Source organism: Rhipicephalus microplus, chromosome 1 (assembly GCF_043290135.1).
Source record: "Rhipicephalus microplus isolate Deutch F79 chromosome 1, USDA_Rmic, whole genome shotgun sequence".
NCBI lineage: Eukaryota > Metazoa > Arthropoda > Arachnida > Ixodida > Ixodidae > Rhipicephalus > Rhipicephalus microplus.
In genome coordinates, this window is record NC_134700.1 from 180,535,067 (window position 1) to 180,557,568 (window position 22,502).

General features: G+C 49.4%; 1 protein-coding gene across 1 annotated transcript; it reads left to right on the plus strand.

Annotated features, from left to right (window-relative positions):
- The first annotated feature begins 367 nt into the window (after window positions 1–367).
- Window positions 368–22,298, plus strand: LOC142803258 (uncharacterized). Its single transcript, XM_075888380.1, has 2 exons — window positions 368–7,799; window positions 20,590–22,298. The coding sequence occupies exons 1-2, from the start codon at window positions 410–412 to the stop codon at window positions 21,297–21,299; spliced, it is 8,100 nt and encodes a 2,699-aa protein (XP_075744495.1). The 5' UTR covers window positions 368–409; the 3' UTR covers window positions 21,300–22,298.
- Window positions 22,299–22,502: the final 204 nt, after the last annotated feature.

Consider the following 22,502-nt stretch of genomic DNA (forward strand, 5'->3'; position numbering starts at 1 on the left):
AAAATTGCAGACAGTGCTATTTCACAGCAGCACCAGCTTTACGTCTGGCTACTTTGTGCTTTCAAACTACTTACAATACTTTTTTTTCAAATGGCAGTTGGTGTTCGGGCATTTGAAGCTATTTTTCTTATAGGAGAATGGACATGTTGATATTAAACAGCTGAAAAAGCCAGCTTATTTGAATAAGTAAGCGAATACGAAACACGTGCAAGCACTGTATGACTCCTCAGCCGAAAGGTCCAACTAAAGCCGTTTACAAATGTGAAAAAACATGTATCAATGTATACATAAAATCAGCGAACGAATAGTCTAGTCGATGGCACTTATTCCAATTTGCTCGCTGTCGTCATCTTTATGTTTCGCAGGCCACGAGAGAACTCTGAGTGCTACTGAGCAGGCTCATCTGGGAATGCTGTCGTCACGAAGCGACTCGGTCATTCACGCGACCGCGCACCAGTCCGAAAGTAGTACCACTAGACACGGGACGTCTGGGCTGGCCCTGGACGCTCCCACATCCGTACAGATCACGCCCATCAGCAGCACAATGGAGTCCATTTTCGTGTCTCGCGTTTCTCGCGATCAGAGGCTCCGGGGCACTGCTCGAAGCGGAGAAGGAACTGGTGTCGAGCGGCAGCTAGACGACAGCTCCTCGAAGAGGGCGCCTCGTCGGAGCGGCTCGCAGGTACCGCTCACACGCAGGTCCTTATCTCGGACCACCAGTGACCGAGAGGACAGTAGACCACTGCAGGACCTCGTGGAAGTCGACACCCACGATACTTCGTCCAGAGAGGGGAGAATTGCCTCGCGCATGGGGTTGGTGACCTTGCATGATTCGAGCGAATCGAAGCGCGAATCACAACGGCAACCTTCCTTGACGATCGCCACCCATTCATCGTTCCCAAGCACTCTGCTTAGCGGGGTGGATAGCTCGAGGCAGGCGCATGATCCTCGGTCGGCGGCCTCTGCCGAAAAGACTTCGAGTGCCCTCAAGACCGTTGGTATCAAAGGAGCGATGATGTCGGCGTTCCAAACCGAGTTCCAATCATGGAAACGGGGTGAACCTCTGTTCGACGAAAGTAGGACTTCGCCCATCGTATTGAGTGCGACGTCGGCTGCTGATGATGTGGCCCAGAGACAAGACCACGGAGCAGTTGCTAAGTCTCGCGAGGACTTATCAGGTCTCTCGAGGCTACCCTCTTCTGGCTCTTCTACGAGAACTGCCGCCAAGAGCACGAAGATTTACAGCCAGCTGCATGCCGGTGCCACCACGGCCAATCAAAAAATGTCCCCCCAGGGTGCAGCTGCGCTTGAGGTTAAGAGCACAGCGCAGGCTGCGAGAGAACACCAAAGAGAGCAACTTGATCTCGTGACGGAGAATACTACTAAAGATTCAAGTGCGTCTCAACAAATGGTGCCCTCAGAAGTTCGACCTGTCACTTCAGCGGAAACAGCCATTGAGGGCAGGATGCAAACTTTTCCTAGCAAACATGATTTTGATAAAAAAATTTTGAGTAACACAACATCATCAGCAATACCAGGTTTGAATGAGAAGCCTAGCCTCGACACCCATAATTGTGTTCAAAATAACCCTTCTCAATCAATTGTACCACAGTCGGCACATCGCGGCAGTTTATTTTCGAATGATGCTCATGAAATGTCAACAGAGTCTTCTCCTGCTGTCGTGCTCATTCCAGCATCTCTTGGAAAAGAAAACTTCCAGCAACCGGTGAATCAGCAGTCGTCCTTCCCAACTAGCTTGTCTTTGGGCATGAATTTCAATACGTCAGCATTGTGTCATGCCTTGAACCAGCGCACTTCTCTACCAAGGCTTCTAGATCAGTCAACATTGAGTCGTGTAGGTTCGAGCGAAGGGCCCAGGCTATGTACAAGTTCTGCTCCAACGAAAAAGTCTTCGAGAACAATTGTGCTAGAGTCCACACACCATAATTCCTCAAACAGACCTCTTTGTGAAACATCTGTTTCAGCCAACCAGGCCGAGCATCAAGACTTTTTTGAAAAGTCAACAGCACCAGCTGTGCGTGACGTGCTCGACAACTCTAGTCCCTTGTCTGCTATTTCCGAAAATAAAATGCATTCGAAGACAAATGTTAGCGAACCAATGCATATTGGGCCGTCTACACCAGGAAGAACATGCTCAAAGTCAATTATTGAGCAATCAGCACTTCAAACGATTCCATCAACTAAACCTCCTAATGTGAAGGTTTCTGCTGAAGCAAAGGAAGAAACACTTGAGTCTCCTACTGCTCGAGATCTTTTTGAGCAAAAGCCTGTAGAACCAGATTTGAAAAGTTATTCCCTGTCCACGGGAACGCACCTGAGCGTGACGAAAAGAGTGAACACGCGCAGTAGGCCCAATGAACCTGTTCATCAACTGCTCTTGGAGCGAGTTGAAGGATCTAACTATCAAACAGCAGTTGACAACACGCAGCACAGTCAGCTCCTGGCACGTGTTGTTAAATCAGATTACCAGACGTTTCAAGCGACAAGCGGCCGAGAACCCACACAGGCCGTTGTTCAAGTACCTTTCGTAACTGAACTGCCACTTATAACCAGTCAAGTCGTAAGAACGGAACATGCCATCCTAAATAAACAAAATCAAGATGAAGAAGAGCGCGAAAGTCCTGCAACGGGAGTGCTCACGCCACTTCCTGAGCTTTCACACATTGGATCAACTCCCAAAGCGTCATTAGAAAACATTCGTTCAAGCGAGAATGAGAGATCTTTTTCCAAAACTTTTAATCAAACTGACGCGTTGAATTGGCCCAGCTTTGACATTATGGGGAACCACAGCACTAGACTGGGAGAAGCTGCTGCCCTTTTCGAAGAGCCTTCCGAAGTCATGCGAATCCAGTCAGGGTTTACCGATAACAGAGAAATGACTGATTCCGCAAGCCACGCCGAAGACCAGGAGAGTGAGCCCGAAGATGCGTCAGGTAGGAGAACTTACGCATTGTCTATGCAAGAGGGCACCACGTCGGCGCGAGCAAGCGAGGCGCTTGCAGACTTCCAAATAGGTCCAGTTGAGTACGTCACCGAACAAAAGGAGGACGTCATTGTGACGATAAACGCGCAGCCGCGCATAGACAGCAGTCTCCTAAATTACACGCCTGATGAGTACATTCTGGCGCAGATAGTTCGTGAAGTGGAAATGAAGATCGAGGCTAACTCTGATTACCACTATGCACCACTGCCTGACGACGTACTCCTGGTACGATCGTCCAAAGGAATTGAGTCTCTCGGCCAGCTAAGGTACGAGACATATGAGGAAGAGCTCCTTATGCGACACAGCGAGGACGACCTTACTCAAAAGCAAGAACGGCTGACAGCAAAGTTATCTGCGACCACTATTAAGCAACTCCAGGCCAACATAGATCAGGGAGGGTACGCGGGTGTCCTTGAAGTATATTATACAAGTGCCGAGAAACAAGCACTACAGCCAAAGGTGCCTGACCTGCCTGCTGAGAAACAAACTGTGCAGCTAGAGGTGATTGAGCTGCCAGCTGAGAAAGAAACAGCTCGGCCTAAGGTAGCTGAGGTGCCATTTGAGAAACCGTTACCAGGGACGAAGGTGAGTAAGCTGGTTACTCGGGAACAAACAACGGAGCTAAAGGTGTCCGAGCTGCCTTGCGAGACATATACACTAGAACTCAAGGGGACGGAGATGCCTGCTGAGAAACAAACACCATGTCCGAAGGTGACTGAGTGGCCTGCTGACACACAAACACATGAATGGAAGATAACTGACCAGCCTTCTAAAAAACAAACATTGGAGCTAGAAGTGTCTGAGCTGCCTACTGTGAAAGAAACGCAAGATTTGAAGGTGGCTGAGCTGCCCGCTGAGAAAAAAACATCGGAGCCAGGGGTTTTTGAGCCGCTTATCCAGAAACAAACAGCGGAGCTCACGTTCACGAAGCTACCTGCCGAGAGAGAAGCACTGGATCTGCAGGTGGCTGAACTGCCCACTCAGAAACAAACAATGGAGCGGAATGTTCCTGAGCTACCTGCAATGAAAGAAACACCGGAGCTAAAGGTGACGGAGCTGCCCGACGAGACATATACACCGGTACGCAACATGACGGAGCTGCCTGCTGAAAAACAGACAATGGAGTTGAAGGTGGCTGAGCTGCCCGCTGAGAAAAAAACATCGGAGCCAGGGGTTTTTGAGCCGCTTATCCAGAAACAAACAGCGGAGCTCACGTTTACGAAGCTACCTGCCGAGAGAGAAGCACTGGATCTGCAGGTGGCTGAACTGCCCACTCAGAAACAAACAATGGAGCGGAATGTTCCTGAGCTACCTGCAATGAAAGAAACACCGGAGCTAAAGGTGACGGAGCTGCCCGACGAGACATATACACCGGTACGCAACGTGACGGAGCTGCCTGCTGAAAAACAGACAATGGAGTTGAAGGTGGCTGAGCTCCCTGCTGAGAAACAAACATTGGAGCCAGAGGTGTTTAAGCTGCTGGTTGATAAATTAACGTCGGAGCTGGAGTTGACTGAACAGCCTGCCGAGAGAGAAACGCTGGAGCTTAAAGTGGGTAAGCTGTCCACTGAGGAGCAAACATCGAAGCTAAATGTGCCTGAGCGGCTCACCGAGAAAGCATCACCGGAATTTAAGGCGTCTGAGCACCCTGGTGAGAAACGAACACCGGAGCTGAAGGTGACAGAGCTGCCCGCTGAGAAACGAGCATTGGAGCTAGAAGTGTCTGAGCCGCCTGTCGAAAAAGAAACATTGGAGCTAATGTTCACTGAGCTTCCTACCGAGAGAAAAGCACTGGAGTTGAAGGTGAGTGAGCTGCCCGCTGAGAAGCAAACATTGGAGATGAGTGTGCCTGAGCTACCTGCAATGAAAGAAACACCGGAGCTAAATGTAACTGAATGGCCTGCTGAGAAACCTACACGGGAGCTAAAGATGACTGATCTGCCTGCTGAGAAACAAACACCACTGTCAAAAAGAACTGACATGGTTCCTGAGAAGCTATCAGTGGATCTAATGGTCACGGAGGTGCTGCCTGTAAAATATACAAGGGAGCTAAAGGTGACTGAGCTGCCTGCCGAAAAACAAACAGTGGAGGCACAGGTAGCTGAGTTGCCTTTTGAGAAACAAAGGCAGGGGCCCGAGGTAACTGGTGCGCTTATTGCAGTAATTGATCAGGAAGGGTATTCGGGTGTTCTTGAAGAGTTTAATGAGAGCTCCGAGAAACAAACACAGGAGCTGAAGGTGACTGAGCTGCCCACTGGAAAACGGATACCGCTGTCAGAAGGAACTAAGGTCACTCCTGAGGAGCAACCACTGGACCTAAAAATCATGGAGGTGCCACCTGAGAAACATACCCCGGAGCTAAAGGTGGCTGAGCTGCCTGCTGAAAAACAAACAGTGGAGGCAGAGGTAGCTCAGTTGCCTGTTGAGGAACAAACGCAGGTGCCAGAGGTAGCTGATGGGCTTATTACAGTCATTGATCAGGAAGGGTATTCGGGTGTTCTCGAAGAGTATTATAAGAGCGCTGAGAAACGAACACCGGAGCCAGAGCCTGAAAATTCAGTCTACGCAGGCACACCACCTTCTTTGGATGTTCATGAAGAGGCCAAACCAGTTGTTGTAGACTATGCCTACGCTGTTGCGACAGAGACTCCAGAAGAGAAACAGGCAACTGCGAAAGAAAACAAGCGACAGAAAGGTGAATATGCTGCAGAGGTGGAGGCTGAAGGCAAAGAGCCCCACCCCAAAAAATCATTTGATGTTCGCGAGGAAAGACGCAGACAGTCAGAGCAGCGCTGGAAGAAAGTACCTATTGTAAAGGGTGCACAAGAGAGTGCTGCTACTGTGAAGTATAAAGAAGTGCTTCAGATGCCCGAAAGGACTGCTTTGACGACAACGCGAGCCGAAAGTGCTGAAATTCGGGACAAAACATTCGCGGAAAAGCAGTCTTCCGAAAATGTGGTGAGGCGCCTTATAACCGCAGCTATCGAAGAAGCGGCAAAGCGCGAAGCTGCTAAATCCGTTAAACGGTTTAAAGAGTTTCCTTGCACTTCTTCGACAGAGGACGCCTCTAGGAAGCTACGTTCGAGTTCATCCGACACTTCCACAAGTGAGCGCGCATCACGCAGAAAACAGGAACACCGCTTTGCTGACGTGAAGGTGCAGCAAGAGAACGAGAAAGACATGCCCCTGGCAGAGTTGATCGAAGAAATGATCCAGACGCACGTCGGTGGATCCAACATCAACAAGCATCGCCTTGCGCGTGAGAAACAGGGGCGTGCACAAGACTTCGCACGTGCTCGAGCTCCAGGTATCCCGCCCAACATTGGACAACAGCAAATACCCGTTTATTACCAAACTGCGGCAACTACACCAAGGCTAGGCGACCAGTACGTCGAAGATAATCGACCCTCTTTGTTAAGCGCTCCACGGAAGAGCGACACTCAGCTGGCGAGCAGTTCCCGTACGGAGCATCGGCTCTCGTTCTCAACATTGGGCGGTCGCGGTGGCAGATGCGTCATTCGGAAACTTGAGCCCGGAGCTCTAACTTACCTCGTTGAAGTGTCACCGCCAGATAAAAATCAAGAAAATCAAACCGACATGGTAATGGCGGAGGAGCAAATGCTGGTCAGTGAAATTTTCGACCACATCACGACACCCACCGTGCGTGTGTCGTCCTCCGGCACGACTCTGAACGAACTGGCACCAATCACTGTGTCACCTGCTGCGAGCTTGACTGCGATAAGGAACGCCTACGCAGAGGCAGTCGCGAGGCGCGTGTTGGGCAATCAATTATATAAGAGCAACGAGGGCGTACTTAGTGCTTCGCAGAAGGCGAAATTTTACGAGAGCGGGCTGGGTGTGAATCTTAGGAAGACTGCCTCGTCGACGTCGGTGTATAGTGTGCCATCCGTGGAAAGCTATATCGTACAGTCCATGCTCGATGGAGGCGTAATAAACAGCCACAAAGATCTGTGGAGCAAAAGGCCAGCTGAATTCGGGAGCGCAATCGTTTCACGGTCGCGATCACTGGATGCCTTGGCGAATACGGAAACGCCGACCGGAACAATTGATGTGCCCCTGCCGACACCACGTGATGTGGAGCATGAAGCGCTGGTCGACATGGGGTCGGGGAACGGAGTAAAGATGGCGGCACAAGCCTCTAGAGAAGAGACACCGCAATACGAAGCGCCTACAGAAATAAGAGCAAGGGATGAAGCACACTTGGTAGCAGAAGGCCCTACAAAAGACGCCCCGGGGCACGCTACATTAGAAAATGTTATACACGAAACTGACACCACGCCGAATTCGGTAGAAACAGAGCAAATTACCGGGGCAGCAGGTTCGGCTGACGGCCACGAAGGAACACGCTCATCGTCTTTCCCCTCAAACAATGGAACCATTCGAGGACCTGAGAGGACAGCCGCAGCTGACACAGCAATTGCGACGGCACAGAAGCAGCGTCCCTGGGTGAATCTGACCTCCTCTGAGAACTTGAATAACACCGTGGACATCGATTGGAACGAGTGCGTGTGCTGTAAGAAATATACTCCTCCGGATAAATCGTTCGAGTCGTTCATCTGCTTCGGACTGCACGAAACGCCCAAGTATTTCGCCTCCGTTCCTCCTGGCGTGAGTGACGTGATCAAGCTGAGAATCGCCACGGATAGCGACGTAAGGGAAGTCACTTCTCTGCCATGGAAGGAACCGGACTTCGAGTACATCCTCCCTGCTGCGATAGTCACGAGGCACATACTTTGCCCAAGCACGTTCTTCGTCGCCGTCGACACATTGCGAGGTAAGCATGCACCGAATATATATATGTACACCGAACGCAGTATTGGAGGATTCTCTTAAGACAGTTACAATGTAGTTGTGTTCGTACCAAGTTACTAAGGAAATAGAAAGCAAAGTCGATGAGGCTCTCAGAAAACCTTGCGTAGTGCCGTCTGAAAACGCCTTGTCATCCTTAGCAAAGCAAAGCGATAGCTTGTACTAGACCGAGCAACGCTTGAGACACAGCGAAGCTGGCCAATGCGATGCCGTTCCATGCAGAGCACTTGGTCGAACTTGGTTGCGCTAGGTTAAACTTTGCTCTCTCAAGTTTAAATTCAGTAGTAGCTAGGTCTGAACTTGGCTTAAACTTGTCAATTGTAGGCCTTATGATGACACCATCTAATCGGCCAGCTTTGCTGTGTCTCGAGCCTTGCGCAGTCTAGTACAAGCTTTTACTTTTCAATGCGAAGCATGTGTTTGCGTACTGCAGATTCTGGGCGTTTTTATCCACGTATCTAGCCGCCTACGTCTGGTTGCTCTCGTGACCACCTCCCTGATTTGTGGTAGACAAGAAATGGTTCGAGAGGGTAAGAGGGTTCGACGATTATGAATTACTCGTCACGACATGAAAATTGCGTCATGTGAAGATCCGGTCGCGTATGCCGTCAAACCCTTTCCGCCAGACACGTGTGGCGTATACCCGTGCAGCAAGGGCTGCCGGTATGCGCCACAAGTGTTTGACAGTTTATAAACGGTTTCGCCAGCGCTTTCCGTTCTCTGGCAACATTGTGCGTTCGCCGGAAACGCACCCTGAAAAGCTTACTGTTTACCGAGTTTTTAGCGTGGTTTTGGCATGCGTTGCTGGCCGCGACTGCTTGTGTGTTGGTGTTTTCTGCAAATAGAATTATTTCTATGAAGCACTCGTGACTTTGGTAGCTCTGTATTGCGAGGATACACTCTGCGATTTGGAGCCACGACCTCCTGAAGCTCGTGTTCGAAGCTCATTTGCTATCGCAAGACGTTCTGTTTTCCGATAGATGAAAAGCAGAATGACTGCCTGGATTGCTGTGATCAGGCGAAAAAAAAATGATTGGCAGCAGCAGTAAAAACAGCATACGCTCAACTGAGCATCTCCTCAGCTCGGTGTCTTCTGCACCTACAAAAAAAATCTTCAACATTAACACAATAAATATTGCAACTGACAAGTAGCTTCATACGAGGTGTTCAAAATAAAATTAAGCTTTGTGGTTCACTCAAAATTCAGCGCATGGCAGGTACGTGAAAAGTATTTTCACGGATAAGTTTTGTATCCAGGGGGGGACACAAGGGGAGACAGAATTTATCACTGTCAGCCGCTCTATTGAATAATAACCGTCTTAGTGACCGCAGCCAGCCGGTATGTTCGTATTAGAAAGTTGGAGGCAATCGCGCGACCTGCCCCGGTCGTCTAGTGGCTAAGGCACCCGGCTGCTGACCCACAGGATCAAATCCCCGCCGCGGTGGCCGCAATTTCGATGGAGGCGACAATACTTAAGACCCGTGTGCTTGCATTTATGTGCACGTTAACGAACCCCAGGTGGTGGAAATTTCTGGAGCCCTCCTATACGGCGTCCCTCATAGCCATACAGTGGTTTTGGGTCGTTAAACCCCAACAATTATTTATTATTATTGGAGGCAATCATGTTTGTACACAGCTCCACCTCGACGAATTCGTCTTACTTGTCTGCGGTGCTCCGAGATATCCCACTACATGATTACGCGTGCAAGATAGTGAGCACTGGCGCAAACCTCCTCCTCAATGTACCACGCAGTTGCATGCGGCGTTTAATTTGACAACAGGCCGAAGCCATAGGCAAAGATTGCTGTAACCGTTACGGTTACAGCAAGCAAACAATGAACACTGCATCGTTCTGCACCACTCTGCATGCGTAATCATCAAAACTGCAATTACAGTTAGCAGCAGGATATCTCAGAACATGGACATGCATTCTTCGAAGTGGAACTGCATAAATACCCTACTATTTCCAACTTTTCTATACAAGCATCCCCGCTTGCTATAGGTACTAAAATGATTAATAAATCTTAGTTAATTGGGTGGATAAACGCAATAACTACTGTCTGAATTTGTGTCTCCGTGGTTATATAAGTTAACCGCATAAGTGGTTTTCATTACCTGCCTAGTGCTCACTTGCAAGACAACCATAGAGCTTAGCTTTGAACACCTGGTCTTTTCCGATAAACAGCTGTTTCCGGTCAAATGAGGGCAGGGGAGCAAGGGAGGTGTCCCACTATGTCGTCGAAGAGGGGCGCGAAGTATATATTGTCACGGGGTCGTGACGTGGCCGAAGACAGGAGACTTTGTGTTGGGATTTAACTGTTTATTTGGGCGAACCTGTGCCCGGTAAATGGAAAGTCCAATTACAGCAGCAGTCTCGCACAGATAGCAGTCTCGGACTGATAGCGGCGAACGGAGCGTCGGCCTTCGATCAACAACTGACAAGCGGCGAAGCGCGTCGGCATTTATACTCTTGCCGTCGAATGTTCTAGCGTTATCGCTGGCGGCGGCGTAGGTTCCAGAACAATCTGTACCGTTCGCACAGTGGGCGTGATCTTATTGAAATGATCTACTACAGTCCGGAACCTTCTCGAAAACTGCAGGCGCTGTTCGCGCTGAGAATGGTGTGGTGTTTTGGGACGATAACAAAAACTTGGGAAATGGAACGTGGCATTGCCCCCCTCTGAAAAAAAGGCATCGTCCCGATGCTTTAACTAAAGATGAAGGTACAATACTAATGCTAGAAAGTACAATGAATAAATTACGATACAACTATAATACAAAAAAACACTGTTTCAGTTTGTTAACGCGCATGAAACGGCTTGAGGCGCACGACATGTACGACTTCAGGTTGCGATCGGCGTCGTTGAGAGTTCGTGATGCCGTCGGGGACAACCTCGTAATCAAGTGGGCCGAGACGTCGAACCACCCTGTACGGTCCGAAGTACCATCGCAGAAGCTTTTCACTTAGTCCACGTCGGCGTATCGGCGTCCACATCCAAACACGTTCACCGGGCTGGTATTCCACGAAGCGTCGTCGAAGATTGTAACGGCGGCTGTCGGTCGTCTGTTGATTCTTGATACGGAGACGCGCGAGTTGTCGGGCTTCTTCAGCGTATTGAAGGTACTCACTCACATCAAGGTTTCCTTCGTCGGTAACCTTGGGTAACATGGCATCGAGCGTCGTTGCCGGGCTCCTTCCATAGACCAATTTGTATAGAGATATCTGCGTCGTCTTCTGCACCGCCGTGTTGTATGCGAAGGTCACGTACGGAAGAATGGCGTCCCACGTCTTGTGTTCGACAACGACGTACATTGCCCGCATGTCGGCGATCGTCTTGTTAAGCCGCTCGGTGAGGCCGTTGGTCTGTGGGTGGTACGCTGTCGTCTGGCGGTGGTTTGTCTGGCTGTATGCCAAGATCGCTTGAGTTAAGTCGGCAGTGAATGCCGTTCCTCTGTCGGTGATAAGGACCTCCGGGGCGCCGTGACGTAGGACGATATTTTCGACGAAAAACTTAGCTACCTCGGATGCACTGCCTTTTGGCAGGGCTTTTGTCTCGGCGTAGCGGGTGAGGTAGTCGGTAGCTACCACGATCCACTTGTTTCCGAAAGTCGACGTCGGGAACGGCCCCAGTAGGTCCATACCAATCTGCTGGAAAGGTCGGCAAGGTGGATCAATTGGCTGCAGAAGTCCCGCTGGCCTTGTCGGTGGTGTCTTGCGTCGCTGACAGTCCCGGCATGTCCTCACATAACGAGTGACGTCGGTGGTAAGACGTGGCCAGTAGTACCTTTCTTGTATCCTCGCGAGCGTGCGAGAAACACCGAGGTGCCCTGCCGTCGGATCGTCGTGCAGGGCCTGCAGGAGTTCTGGTCGCAGAGCTGAAGGCACCACAAGGAGGTACTTAGCTCGAAGCGGTGAAAAGTTTTTCTTTTGTAGAAGACCGTTTCGTAGAAAGAACGACGCAAGTGCGCGCTTGAATACCTTCGGGACTTCGGCGGTCCTGCCTTCGAGGTATTCTATTAGGGCCTTAAGTTCCGGGTCGGCCCGCTGTCGTTCAGCGAAGTCGTCGGTAGTTATCGTTCCCAAGAAGTACTCGTCATCCGGGTCGTCGGGTAGCGGTTGGTCGACAGGCGCACGAGAGAGACAGTCGGCGTCAGAGTGTTTTTTGCCGGACTTGTAAATGACAGTAATGTCATACTCTTGAAGTCTCAGGCTCCATCGTGCGAGGCGACCTGAAGGGTCCTTCAAGGTGGCTAGCCAACACAAGGCGTGGTGGTCGCTCACAACTTTGAAGGGCCTGCCGTAGAGGTAGGGGCGAAATTTCGACGTAGCCCAGATGATAGCGAGGCACTCCTTTTCTGTTGTGGAATAATTTGCTTCTGCTTTGGATAGCGATCGGCTGGCGTAACTGATAACCCTTTCAAGTCCGTCAGCCCTCTGCACAAGAACGGCGCCAAGACCTACGCTGCTTGCGTCAGTATGTATTTCTGTCTCGGCGAATTCGTCGAATTGGGCAAGTAACGGAGGCGTCTGGAGGCGATGTTTAAGCTCCTGGAAAGCGTGTTCCTGTGGCGTTTCCCACTTGAACTCCACGTCGGCCTTGGCAAGGTTAGTGAGAGGATCGGCAATGCGGGCAAAGTTTTTCACGAACCGCCTATAATAGGCGCACAGGCCCAGAAATCGGCGCACGGCCTTCTTGTCAGTGGGCGGCGGGAAGTCGGCGATGGCGGCTGTTTTCCGTGGATCGGGACAAACTCCAGACTTGCTGATAACGTGTCCCAGAAACAAGAGCTCCTCATACGCAAATCTGCACTTTTTTGGCTTCAGTGTGAGTCCGGACGTCTTTATGGCTTGAAGTACAGCTTCAAGGTGCCGAAGATGCTCGTCGAAACTCGAAGAAAACACGACGACGTCGTCCAAGTACACAAGGCAAGTTTGCCACTTCAATCCTGCCAGTACTGTATCCATAACACGTTGAAAAGTTGCAGGCGCTGAGCAAAGGCCGAAGGGCATCACCTTAAACTCGAAGAGGCCGTCCGGTGTTATAAACGCCGTCTTCTCTCGGTCTCTTTCGTCGACTTCGATTTGCCAATAGCCAGTCTTGAGGTCCATTGACGAAAAGTACTTGGCGTTATGGAGCCGATCAAGTGCATCGTCTATTCCTGGGAGAGAATACACGTCCTTTCTTGTGATTTTGTTCAGGCGGCGATAATCGACGCAGAAACGTAGGGTCCCATCCTTTTTTTTCACTAACACCACGGGGGATGCCCATGGACTCTTGGGCGGCTGGATAATGTCATCCCGCAGCATTTCATCAACTTGTCTCTTCATGGCCTCACGTTCTCGCGTCGAAACCCTGTACGGACTCTGACGGAGTGGTCTGGCATTTTCTTCGGTTATGATGCGATGTTTCGTGATTGGGGTCTGCCGAATTTTCGATGACGACGAAAAGCAATCTTCGTATTGCAGGAGCAGGGTCTTGAGCTGTTCTTGCTTATCGTTCGGTAGTCTGGGATTGAGGTCGAAAGCTATGGGAGGGGCTTGGTTCCTCTGAGCAGGTTCCGCAGAATCGGCGAGGGCGAAAGCACTGGTGGCTTCGACAATTTCTCCGATGTATGCGACCGTTGTTCCTTTGTTCACATGTTTGTACTCATTGCTTAAATTCGAGAGCATAACCGTTGCTTTGCCTCCCCGCAGCTCTGCTATTCCTCTTGCGACGTAAATATTTCGGGTGACCAACAGATGCTGACTGCCTTCAACGACGCCTTCCAAGTCAGGTGATTTAGGAGCGCCGACTGAAATAATGACGCTTGAGCGAGGCGGAATGGTGACTTGTTCTTCCAGCACATTCAAGGCATGGTGTCCTGACGGCGTGCGCGGTGGTAGTGCTTCTTCTGTGGATAACGTTATCGACTTTTTTTTAGCTGATGACAGCACCATGGAGGCATAAGAAGTCCATGCCAAGGATGACATCTCTCGAGCAACGCTGTAGGACTACGAAGTCTGTAGGATAAATACGGCCGTTAATGGTGACTCTCGCTGTGCAGATTCCTGCAGGCGTTACAAAATGACCTCCGGCTGTGCGGATTTCAGGGCCTTTCCAAGCTGTCCTAACTTTATTTATTTATTTTATTTATTTATGAATACTGCAACCCTAACATAGGGTTTTAGCAGGGTGGATACACATTTGCTAAATTGACAAATCGGCAAACAAGTAAATATAAAACAGGTGAGGTATGTACACAAAAATGGTTTGCAATGAACAGTCATAAGGGCATATAATGAAATCAGCGCTATATTCAAGTTGGTCACGAGTGGGGAATTGCTACAGTGATAGAAATAAAAAGCAGGATCACATATCAGACACTCACTGCTGGAGCTGCGCAGCAAAAAGATTCAAGGAAGACTGGGAAACAACTTCATTACTAAGGTTATTCCATTCGATGATTGTCCTCGGAAAAAATGAATATTTGAACGTGTTATTACGGGTGGAGAATGGGGTTATTGTAAGGGAATGCCTCTGTCTTGTGGCATATCCCGTGGAGAAATTAAGTATGTGTGATAAGTCTAACTTATAATAACCTTTAACTAACTGAAAGAAAAATTTCAATCTTAATACTTTATTCCTTTGAGTAGGTGTTGAAAGATTGGCTTTTGATAATAAACGTGTTATTGAAGTGCGGCCGAAACTGTTATAAATAAATCTAACAGCTCTCTTTTGAATTTTTTCCATTTCGCTAATGTTTTTTCTGGTGTGAGGGTACCAGATTATGGAAGCATAATCTAAAGAAGGTTGAACAATTGCATTAAAAGCAATAAGGCGAACGGCGGGGGTTGAAAGCTTGAGAGCTCGTCTAAGATAAAATAGCTTGTAATTGCACGAGCTTATTACAGTATTAATATGTCTTGTCCAGTTTAGGTCATTCGAAATCCAAAGACCAAGGTACTTGTAGTGTTGTACCTCCTGCAAAAAAACATTATTGGCTGAATATGCAAAATGAAGAGGGGTACGTTTGTGGGAAATTTTCATGAAAACAGTCTTTTTAAAATTAACTGACATCTGCCATTTATCACACCAACGAATGACCTTTTGAAATGCATCGTTTAAATGAATTTGGTCGGTATGGTTTTCAACTTCCGAGTATAGAATGCAGTCATCCGCATATAACTTGACTTTTACAGGTATATCATGTGATATGTCATTTATAAACAACAAAAAGAAGAGCGGCCCAAGCACGGAGCCTTGGGGCACTCCCGAGTCAACCGGTACTGTACGAGAACAATGTTCATTGAAAGAGACGTATTGTTTTCGATTCAAAAGATAACCAGAAATCCAGTTTAGAAGCTGGGTATTTTTAAGAATTAAATCAAGTTTGAAGAGTAATTTATTGTGTGAGACCGTATCGAAAGCTTTAGCAAAATCCATAAAAATTGCATCTACCTGTTTTCCGGAATTTATAGATAGCGCAAAATCATGTACTGTTGTTACCAGCTGAGTACAAGTAGAAAATCCTTTCCTGAATCCGTGTTGTGAATCTGACAAAATATTGTGCTTATCTAGGAAGTCTGAAATGTGCTTATGTATTATATGCTCAATGAGTTTACAGGAAGTTGAAATTAATGAGATCGGCCGATAGTTAGTAACAGAATGGGGATCTCCACTCTTATGTAAGGGCTTGACTTTAGCAGTTACCCAGTCATCCGGAACTTGACCATCTTTCAGAGATTTAGAAAAGAGAATTGTTAGGTACTTTGAAACCCATTGTGCGTAGCGCTTTAAGAACTCATTCGGTATTCCATCCGGACCTGAAGATTTCTTAACATCCAGTTTTAAAAGCAGATTAAGAACTCCCTCTTCACTTATGATGATATCCGGAAGGGGTGGGCTTGCCACATCAAATGTTTCCAGGACACCGTTATCCCTCGTAAAAACAGATTTAAAATGATCATTGAAAGCGTTAGAAATAACAAATGAATCACTAGTTTCAACACCATCAATTACAAAAACATCAGTAGTCACAGTATTAGGCGAAATTAAACTCCAGAACCTCTCGGGAGACGAAGACATGAGACTCGGAAGTTGTTGGCCATAATAGCGTTCCTTATCAGACACAACATTTGCTTTCACTTGAGAAGCAAGTTCAGAAATTTTTTGCTGGAGGATACCTACGTCTTTAGAGCACCGTCTTTGATTTTTTAAACGTTTGAGCCGTCTTCGCAACTGCAACGTTTCCCGAGAAATCCAGGGGTTCTTTCCTTTCGATTTTTTTACAATACGAGGAACAAATCTATCAATACACTCATTTATAAGGTCTTTGAAACGCTTCCACAGATAATGAATATCAGCAGTGCAACTCGAAAAAGAATCAAATTCAAATGCTAGTAAATCCAATATTGAGGTGTCATCAGCACGTGAAAAGTTTGGGAACGAGACCACCTTGCAATTTTTCTTTAAAACAACATTAGTAAGCGTAAGTATCACAGCCTGATGATCAGATATTCCAGGGAGAACAGAACAGCTAGCTTGGGCAGAGATTGAGCCACTAATGAAAAAAAGGTCTAGAATTGAACAAGAACTCGCGTGTATTCGAGTGCATTTGTCAACGATTTGCATCAAGTCAAAAGAAAACGCTATATCGATCATTCTTTCACCAATTTTATAGTTAGGTTGTTGCAAAGAGAAAGATGACCAACTAACATGAGGCAAATTAAAATCTCCAGCTAGAATAATCCGATCCTCAGGTTTCACATGGGCGGCGAGGTAGTTGTGTAGTTCATCCAGAACATCCATGGAGGAATTGGGTGGGCGATAAATAGCCCCAATAACGTACCTCGTCTTTCCGTAATATGCTTTGCAAAATATGCCCTCGACGTTACGTATGTCATGCATTTTTGTAATTTGCAATGACTGTCTAAACAGGATCGCCACTCCACCACCTCTACTCCCACGATCTTTACGGTACACACGGTAGCCCCGCGGAACAAATTCACTATCAAGTATGTTATCGTGCAACCATGTTTCGGTTAGGATATCAATATGGGGACTATAGGCCAGGAGGGTTCCTTCTAATTCTGTGGTTTTGCTAATAACACTTCTACAGTTTAAATTTAGTATTTTCAGCGACGGTACACTGCACATATCCCGTCATTTTTCATTCTTCTTTAGCTTAACACGTGCATTTTTCGATTCATCCCAACTGAACAAGTTCCCATCCACACTCAGTCGATTGTAGAGTAGCTTAACTTTAGCACCGTTTTCTCTCTCTTTTTCGGAACTTTTCCACAGATTTCTGCGTGCCTCACGAACCCTGTATGAAAAATCTTCAGAAAAGGACAATACAGAGCCCTTTAACTTGTGCCTAACCTTCAAAACAGACATCTTCTCACGATAATCAATAAACTTTAGAATAACTGGTCTGTCTTTGTTTTCAACTATGCGTCCAAGCCTGTGGCATCTTTCAACAGTAATTGCCTTTATACCTAATGTATTTTCGAGGATTTCCTCGACATTATCTTGGAGCATCTGAGGTGTTTCCCTAGGGGATTCCTTTAGTCCATAAATGATTAGGTTATTTCTACGGCTCCGATTTTCAAAATCATCAACTTTACCTTCAAGGAATGCTAATTTTTGCTGCATTTGAGTCATAGTATTCTCAAGTTCTTTCACTTGTTGAGGCAATGCAGAAAATTTATTCATGTGACGCTCAATGGCATCCACTCGTTCTGTTAGCGTGCCAAATTTTTCAACTAAATCTTTCTGGTTGGCCTGTACGTTCTCAATAGCTGCTTTCATTGTTTTTTGGCCAGCGAGAAGCTGTGATAGCATTTCCTTTTCCGTAAGGGGACCAGGATTAGCTTCAACGTCACCGCAAACCAACAGATCAACAGGTATAGGTGTGACGCAAGCAAAAAGAAATTTAAGACACAGTGGGCAAGGCAGCAGCAGCAGGAATCGGTTATCACTTCGATAACAGGGGGCAGGAAAGTACCTACTAACCTGTATTGCAAGGCAAAGCGGATTACTGAGCATGTTGCCTTCTCTGCTGCTGACAAGCCCACTGCCATGGTATGAGACTGCCCGTGGATTTAAAGGCTCCGAAGCGATCACGGGAACCGACGTCACTCGGCGTTGATTCCACGTGGACGCTAAGATGAGAAGGGGCGTTGTTTCCTCGATGCAGCAGCGATCGTCCACAGGTGATGATAACCAGGCTTCGCCAGGCCAGCCAGACGAGGTGACGTCATCATCCCGAGCCAGCCCCGGAAAGACGGTGCATACCGCAGGGCTTTCACCAAGAAGAATCGCTTCTTTAACTTTCTTTAACTTTCTTTAACTTCGCGGCGAACGACCCACTGATGACAGAATAGTCGGCTCCAGTATCGACGAGAGCGGTCACACTGTGGCCGTCAATAAGAACGTCGATGTCGCTAGTTCGCCGTCTCGCATTACAGTTAGGGCGTGGCGTCGGGTCACGGCTGCGTCGGCTTGATCCGCTGCTTCCATGTTGCGTCGTCAGGCCACCTCCGGTAAGTGAGCTTTCGCCGTCAGGGCTTTGCCTGGTTGGCATTGTGTTCGGAAAGCTCCGTCGCGGCGTCGGCGTCGTCGGAGGATCTTCGGTAGATCGTCGCACAGCAACCGCACCTCCACCGGTTGCTGCCCTTAGTTTCCCGGATACGGGCTAGGAGACCGGCCCCGCGTTGGGCCGGAGTAATGCCGGGGGTGCGGTGACATGCGGCGGCTGGGCGACGGCGAACGGGAAGGACTTCGGGGTGTCCATTGAGTTCCTGTCAGGTAGTCGGCGATGTCACGTGGCCGTTCCCCTGGCTGCGGACGTGGTGCATCGATGGCGAAGCCACGCAGTCCCATCAATCGGTACTGGCAACGGCGGTAAGTGTGCCCGGCCTCACCGCAGTGGTAGCACAGTGGGCGGTGGTCAGGGGTGCGCCAACGTCGGTTTTCCTCGGCGCACTGCGCTGGCCCGCTGGTGAACGGTAGGTCGTCGGTGGGGGTGGTGGTGGCGGTGGTGTCCGGCGACGGAAGTGCGACGGGGCGGCGTTTTGGCGTGGACGGGGAGGAGCGTTGTGGCGCACTGCAGCGGCGTAGCTCATAGTTTCTGGCTCGGGCAGCGGTGTTTGAGGAATTCGAAGTGATTGCCGAACTTCTTCTCGCACAATGTTGGCGATCGAATCCACTTGAGGGTGCGCCGAACGCAACAGTTTGCGCAGCTCTTCCCGCACGATCGCTCGGATCGTTTCACGCAGGTTTTCGGAGTCACTGGTTTGAGCAGCAGCGCATTCTGGAGTCAGGCGACGATTATACTGTCTGGTGCGCATGTCAAGGGTTTTTTCGATGGTGGTCGCCTCGGATACAAATTCTTGGACGGTGTTCAGTGGATTCCTCATTAGTCCCGCGAAGAGCTCCTGTTTGACCCCTCGCATGAGGAAACGAGCTTTTTTCTCCTCAGGCATGTCTGGGTCAGCGTGACGAAATAGGCGGGTCATCTCCTCTGTGAAAATTCCAACCTTCTAATTTGGTAGCTGAACCCGGGTCTCTAGTTGAGCAGCGGCCCTTTCTTTGCGAGCGACGCTCGCGAACGTTTGCAGAAATGCGCCGCAGAAGACATCCCACGTTCGGAGCGTGGACTCACGATTCTCTAGCCAGGTCCTTGCGGTGTCTTCCAGGTAGAAGTACACACGACGGAGCTTTTCTTCGTTGTCCCAGTGGTTGAGGACGGCCACACGGTCGTATGTTTCTAGCCAGAACTCCGGGTCTTCGAACGATGACCCATGAAAAATTGGTGGTTCCCTGGGTTGATGCATGACCATCGTGGGCTGGGATGCGGCGGTTGTCATTGTCGCTGCAGTCGCGGTCATGGCCTTGGTCTTCCGCGCCTTGTCTTCTAGAATCCCGTACTCCGGTGGTAGCCCTTGCTGTCGGCGGCTTGTTCGCTGCTCCTGGTTGGCGTCGGTGTCTTCTCCGCGACGTGGGCTGGGTTCACGGCTTGACGGGGGCGTCCGGTACATGAAAGAAGCAGCACCTCCACCAGATGTCACGCGGTCGTGACGTGGTCGAAGACAGGAGACTTTGTGTTGGGATTTAACTGTTTATTTGGGCGAACCTGTGCCCGGTAAACGGAAAGTCCAATTACAGCAGCAGTCTCGCACAGATAGCAGTCTCGGACTGATAGCGGCGAACGGAGCGTCGGCCTTCGATCAACAACTGACAAGCGGTGAAGCGCGTCGGCATTTATACTCTTGCCGTCGAATGTTCTAGCGTTATCGCTGGCGGCGGCGTAGGTTCCAGAACAATCTGTACCGTTCGCACAGTGGGCGTGATCTTATTGAAATGATCTACTACAGTCCGGAACCTTCTCGAAAACTGCAGTCGCGGTTCGCGCTGAGAATGGTGTGGTGTTTTGGGACGATAACAAAAACTTGGGAAATGGAACGTGGCAATATATAGTACCTTTGCAAAGACGGACGGATCAAATGTCACTGTTCGAAGTTCAATGCTTTGTTCGTGCAGGTTCTTGACAGCAATGGCAGTCGAGGGCTCTTGAAGTTGCATGCCACGCAGTGTTTATTTCTCACCTTTAGCCTCGTAAAGCCGGGAGCACAAGGAAAGCTTTCGTGAGAAACACGTTATGGGCTTCATTTACAGTGTAACGCCCGTTGCCAAGCTTTTTCTTTCTGATTATGCCGCTAGAAGAACGGGGTGAAACTTGGCGCTCTAGTGATCGCGCCCGCTCACTGCAGGTGGCATTTGCGGTGCTGCGAGCGTCCTCGTGTTCGACGATGAGGTGGCCTTCTGCGGCTTCTGCCACGTACTCGAGACGTACGCCTTCGAGCACATCGGCGTCCTGCTGTGGAACCAGATGCTGCACGTCACCAGTGGCAAGAATCTGTTCACCGTGCTGCCGGAGCCCGCGTACCGGGATCTGCACGAAATCTACCCGTTCCCGTCGAACGCCGCGACGGGAATCCTGTTAGGGCCGGTTCGGTTTTCGCGGTCAGCCTTCAAGCGAACCGTCCTGGTGCTCGAGTACAAGAAGAAGTACTTCGACGCTCTGGCCTCGTACGACAAGCACGTGTTCGGCTTCAGCCGCAGGCGCTACTTGACATCGACCTTGCACGAAGTCGGACTCGACGTTCGCGTGGCGACGCGCAACGAGCGAAACGTTTGCGGCTACGGCGGCATGCAGCGCGGCGCGGATGGTCGCTTGCTGCTGCGCTGGCTGTTCGCCGACGACGTCCAAACGGCCGAGTCACTACTCTACAGCCTGCTCGCATCGTGCAGTCATGACGACGAAGTAGACGTGGTGGCTGGGTTCTACCTGCGCTCAACTTCCACGCGGCCCATCCTCGACAAGGTCAGCAGCCGCGAGCTCAAGCCGTGGCGCCTGGTGTTCACAAAGAGAGAGCCCCTGCACAGCTACGGCAGAGTCGTCTGCCTCACCACAGTGTAGCTCGCTGCTCGAGATAGCTTCGTCGAACCATCGTGGCGCTTACGGATCAATGTCCATTTATTGACAGTATCTGGTGACTAGTTTGTAAACCTCGATCCCTGCTTTCTTGTTTTCGATTTGCTACCCTGCCGGAGATAAATCGGTAATTGGATACAAACTGAAGCACGAGGAACGTGAAGAGCACATACATAATTCGTCCATGTAGGCTAAGGGATGCCGGGGACAGGTGCAATGTTGCAAGCACAGCAACCCCCAGTGAATTCTTTTGAAACCACTGGTCTTAGGATAGTGGGTGATTGCGTCGTATGTCGGAAACATTGCCCATCACGTGAACAATTACGATAAGGGAGTTACAAGTGTTTTAGCACATACAATATGTCAGGATGCAATGGGCGCGTATACTGTCTCTATTGTTCACCCTGATGCCTCAGTTTCTTGTGATGTCATCCATCACAGCAGAGGAATATGCTAGAGGCTAAGCAATTTGCCTGAAACCTTGGCCTTCCTTTCGGCACTGCCTTGCTTTTGCATAAAGACATCCCTTAACAGGTGCTGAGGATGTTTGCCTTTTAACACTTTACATGGCGGGCTCTTGATGACAATGGCGATGCGTGGATTGTCCCGCTTATGCTTGCAGCACGTGCGCATCACGCAGAAAAAACAAGCACAGGAGAAGACAAAACGAAATTTGAGGGCTCTTTTTTGTTTTGCAAGGCACAACTTTAATCAGAACCAAACATCAATCAACATACATTACTTGGCTTGATTGTCTGTTGGTTCTCATACAGGGTCTCGCAATTGATAATGATGAGCAGTGGGAGACCGTGCTGCTCAGCTCATACCCAGAGGAACAGCTCTGGGCGATTTGATGGGCTGAGGACGCCACCAGGGCACAAAAGCTCCTGGCAGGCGTGGGACCCGCACCTCCGAGGCCACCGGATTCGCAAAGTTTTTTGTTTTTACAGCGAAAGATATTAAAGAATCACAACTCTGGTCTCACGCAGCGCCGTAGTTGTCCACCGGCACCGCCGGTGTCCGTAACCACTGTCGCACGAAATAAAAAAAAAAAACTAGTAGCAATGACACAGTGGGGCTCGAAGCCGGGTCCGCAGTGTGACAACCCAGTAGTCTACCCCTGAGCCGCGCCCATGCTTGAGATTTGTTCGCAAACTTGCCTTATGCAGGCTTGTTGACGGAAAAGGA

Excerpts from the sequence above, each read along its gene's own strand:
- LOC142803258 (XM_075888380.1), top strand. The coding sequence starts at position 410 with ATGCTGTCGTCACGAAGCGACTCGGTCATTCACGCGACCGCGCACCAG. Across the intron at positions 7,800-20,589 it reads CGCCGTCGACACATTGCGAG|GTGGCATTTGCGGTGCTGCG; the intron begins GTAAGCATGCAC and ends CGCTCACTGCAG.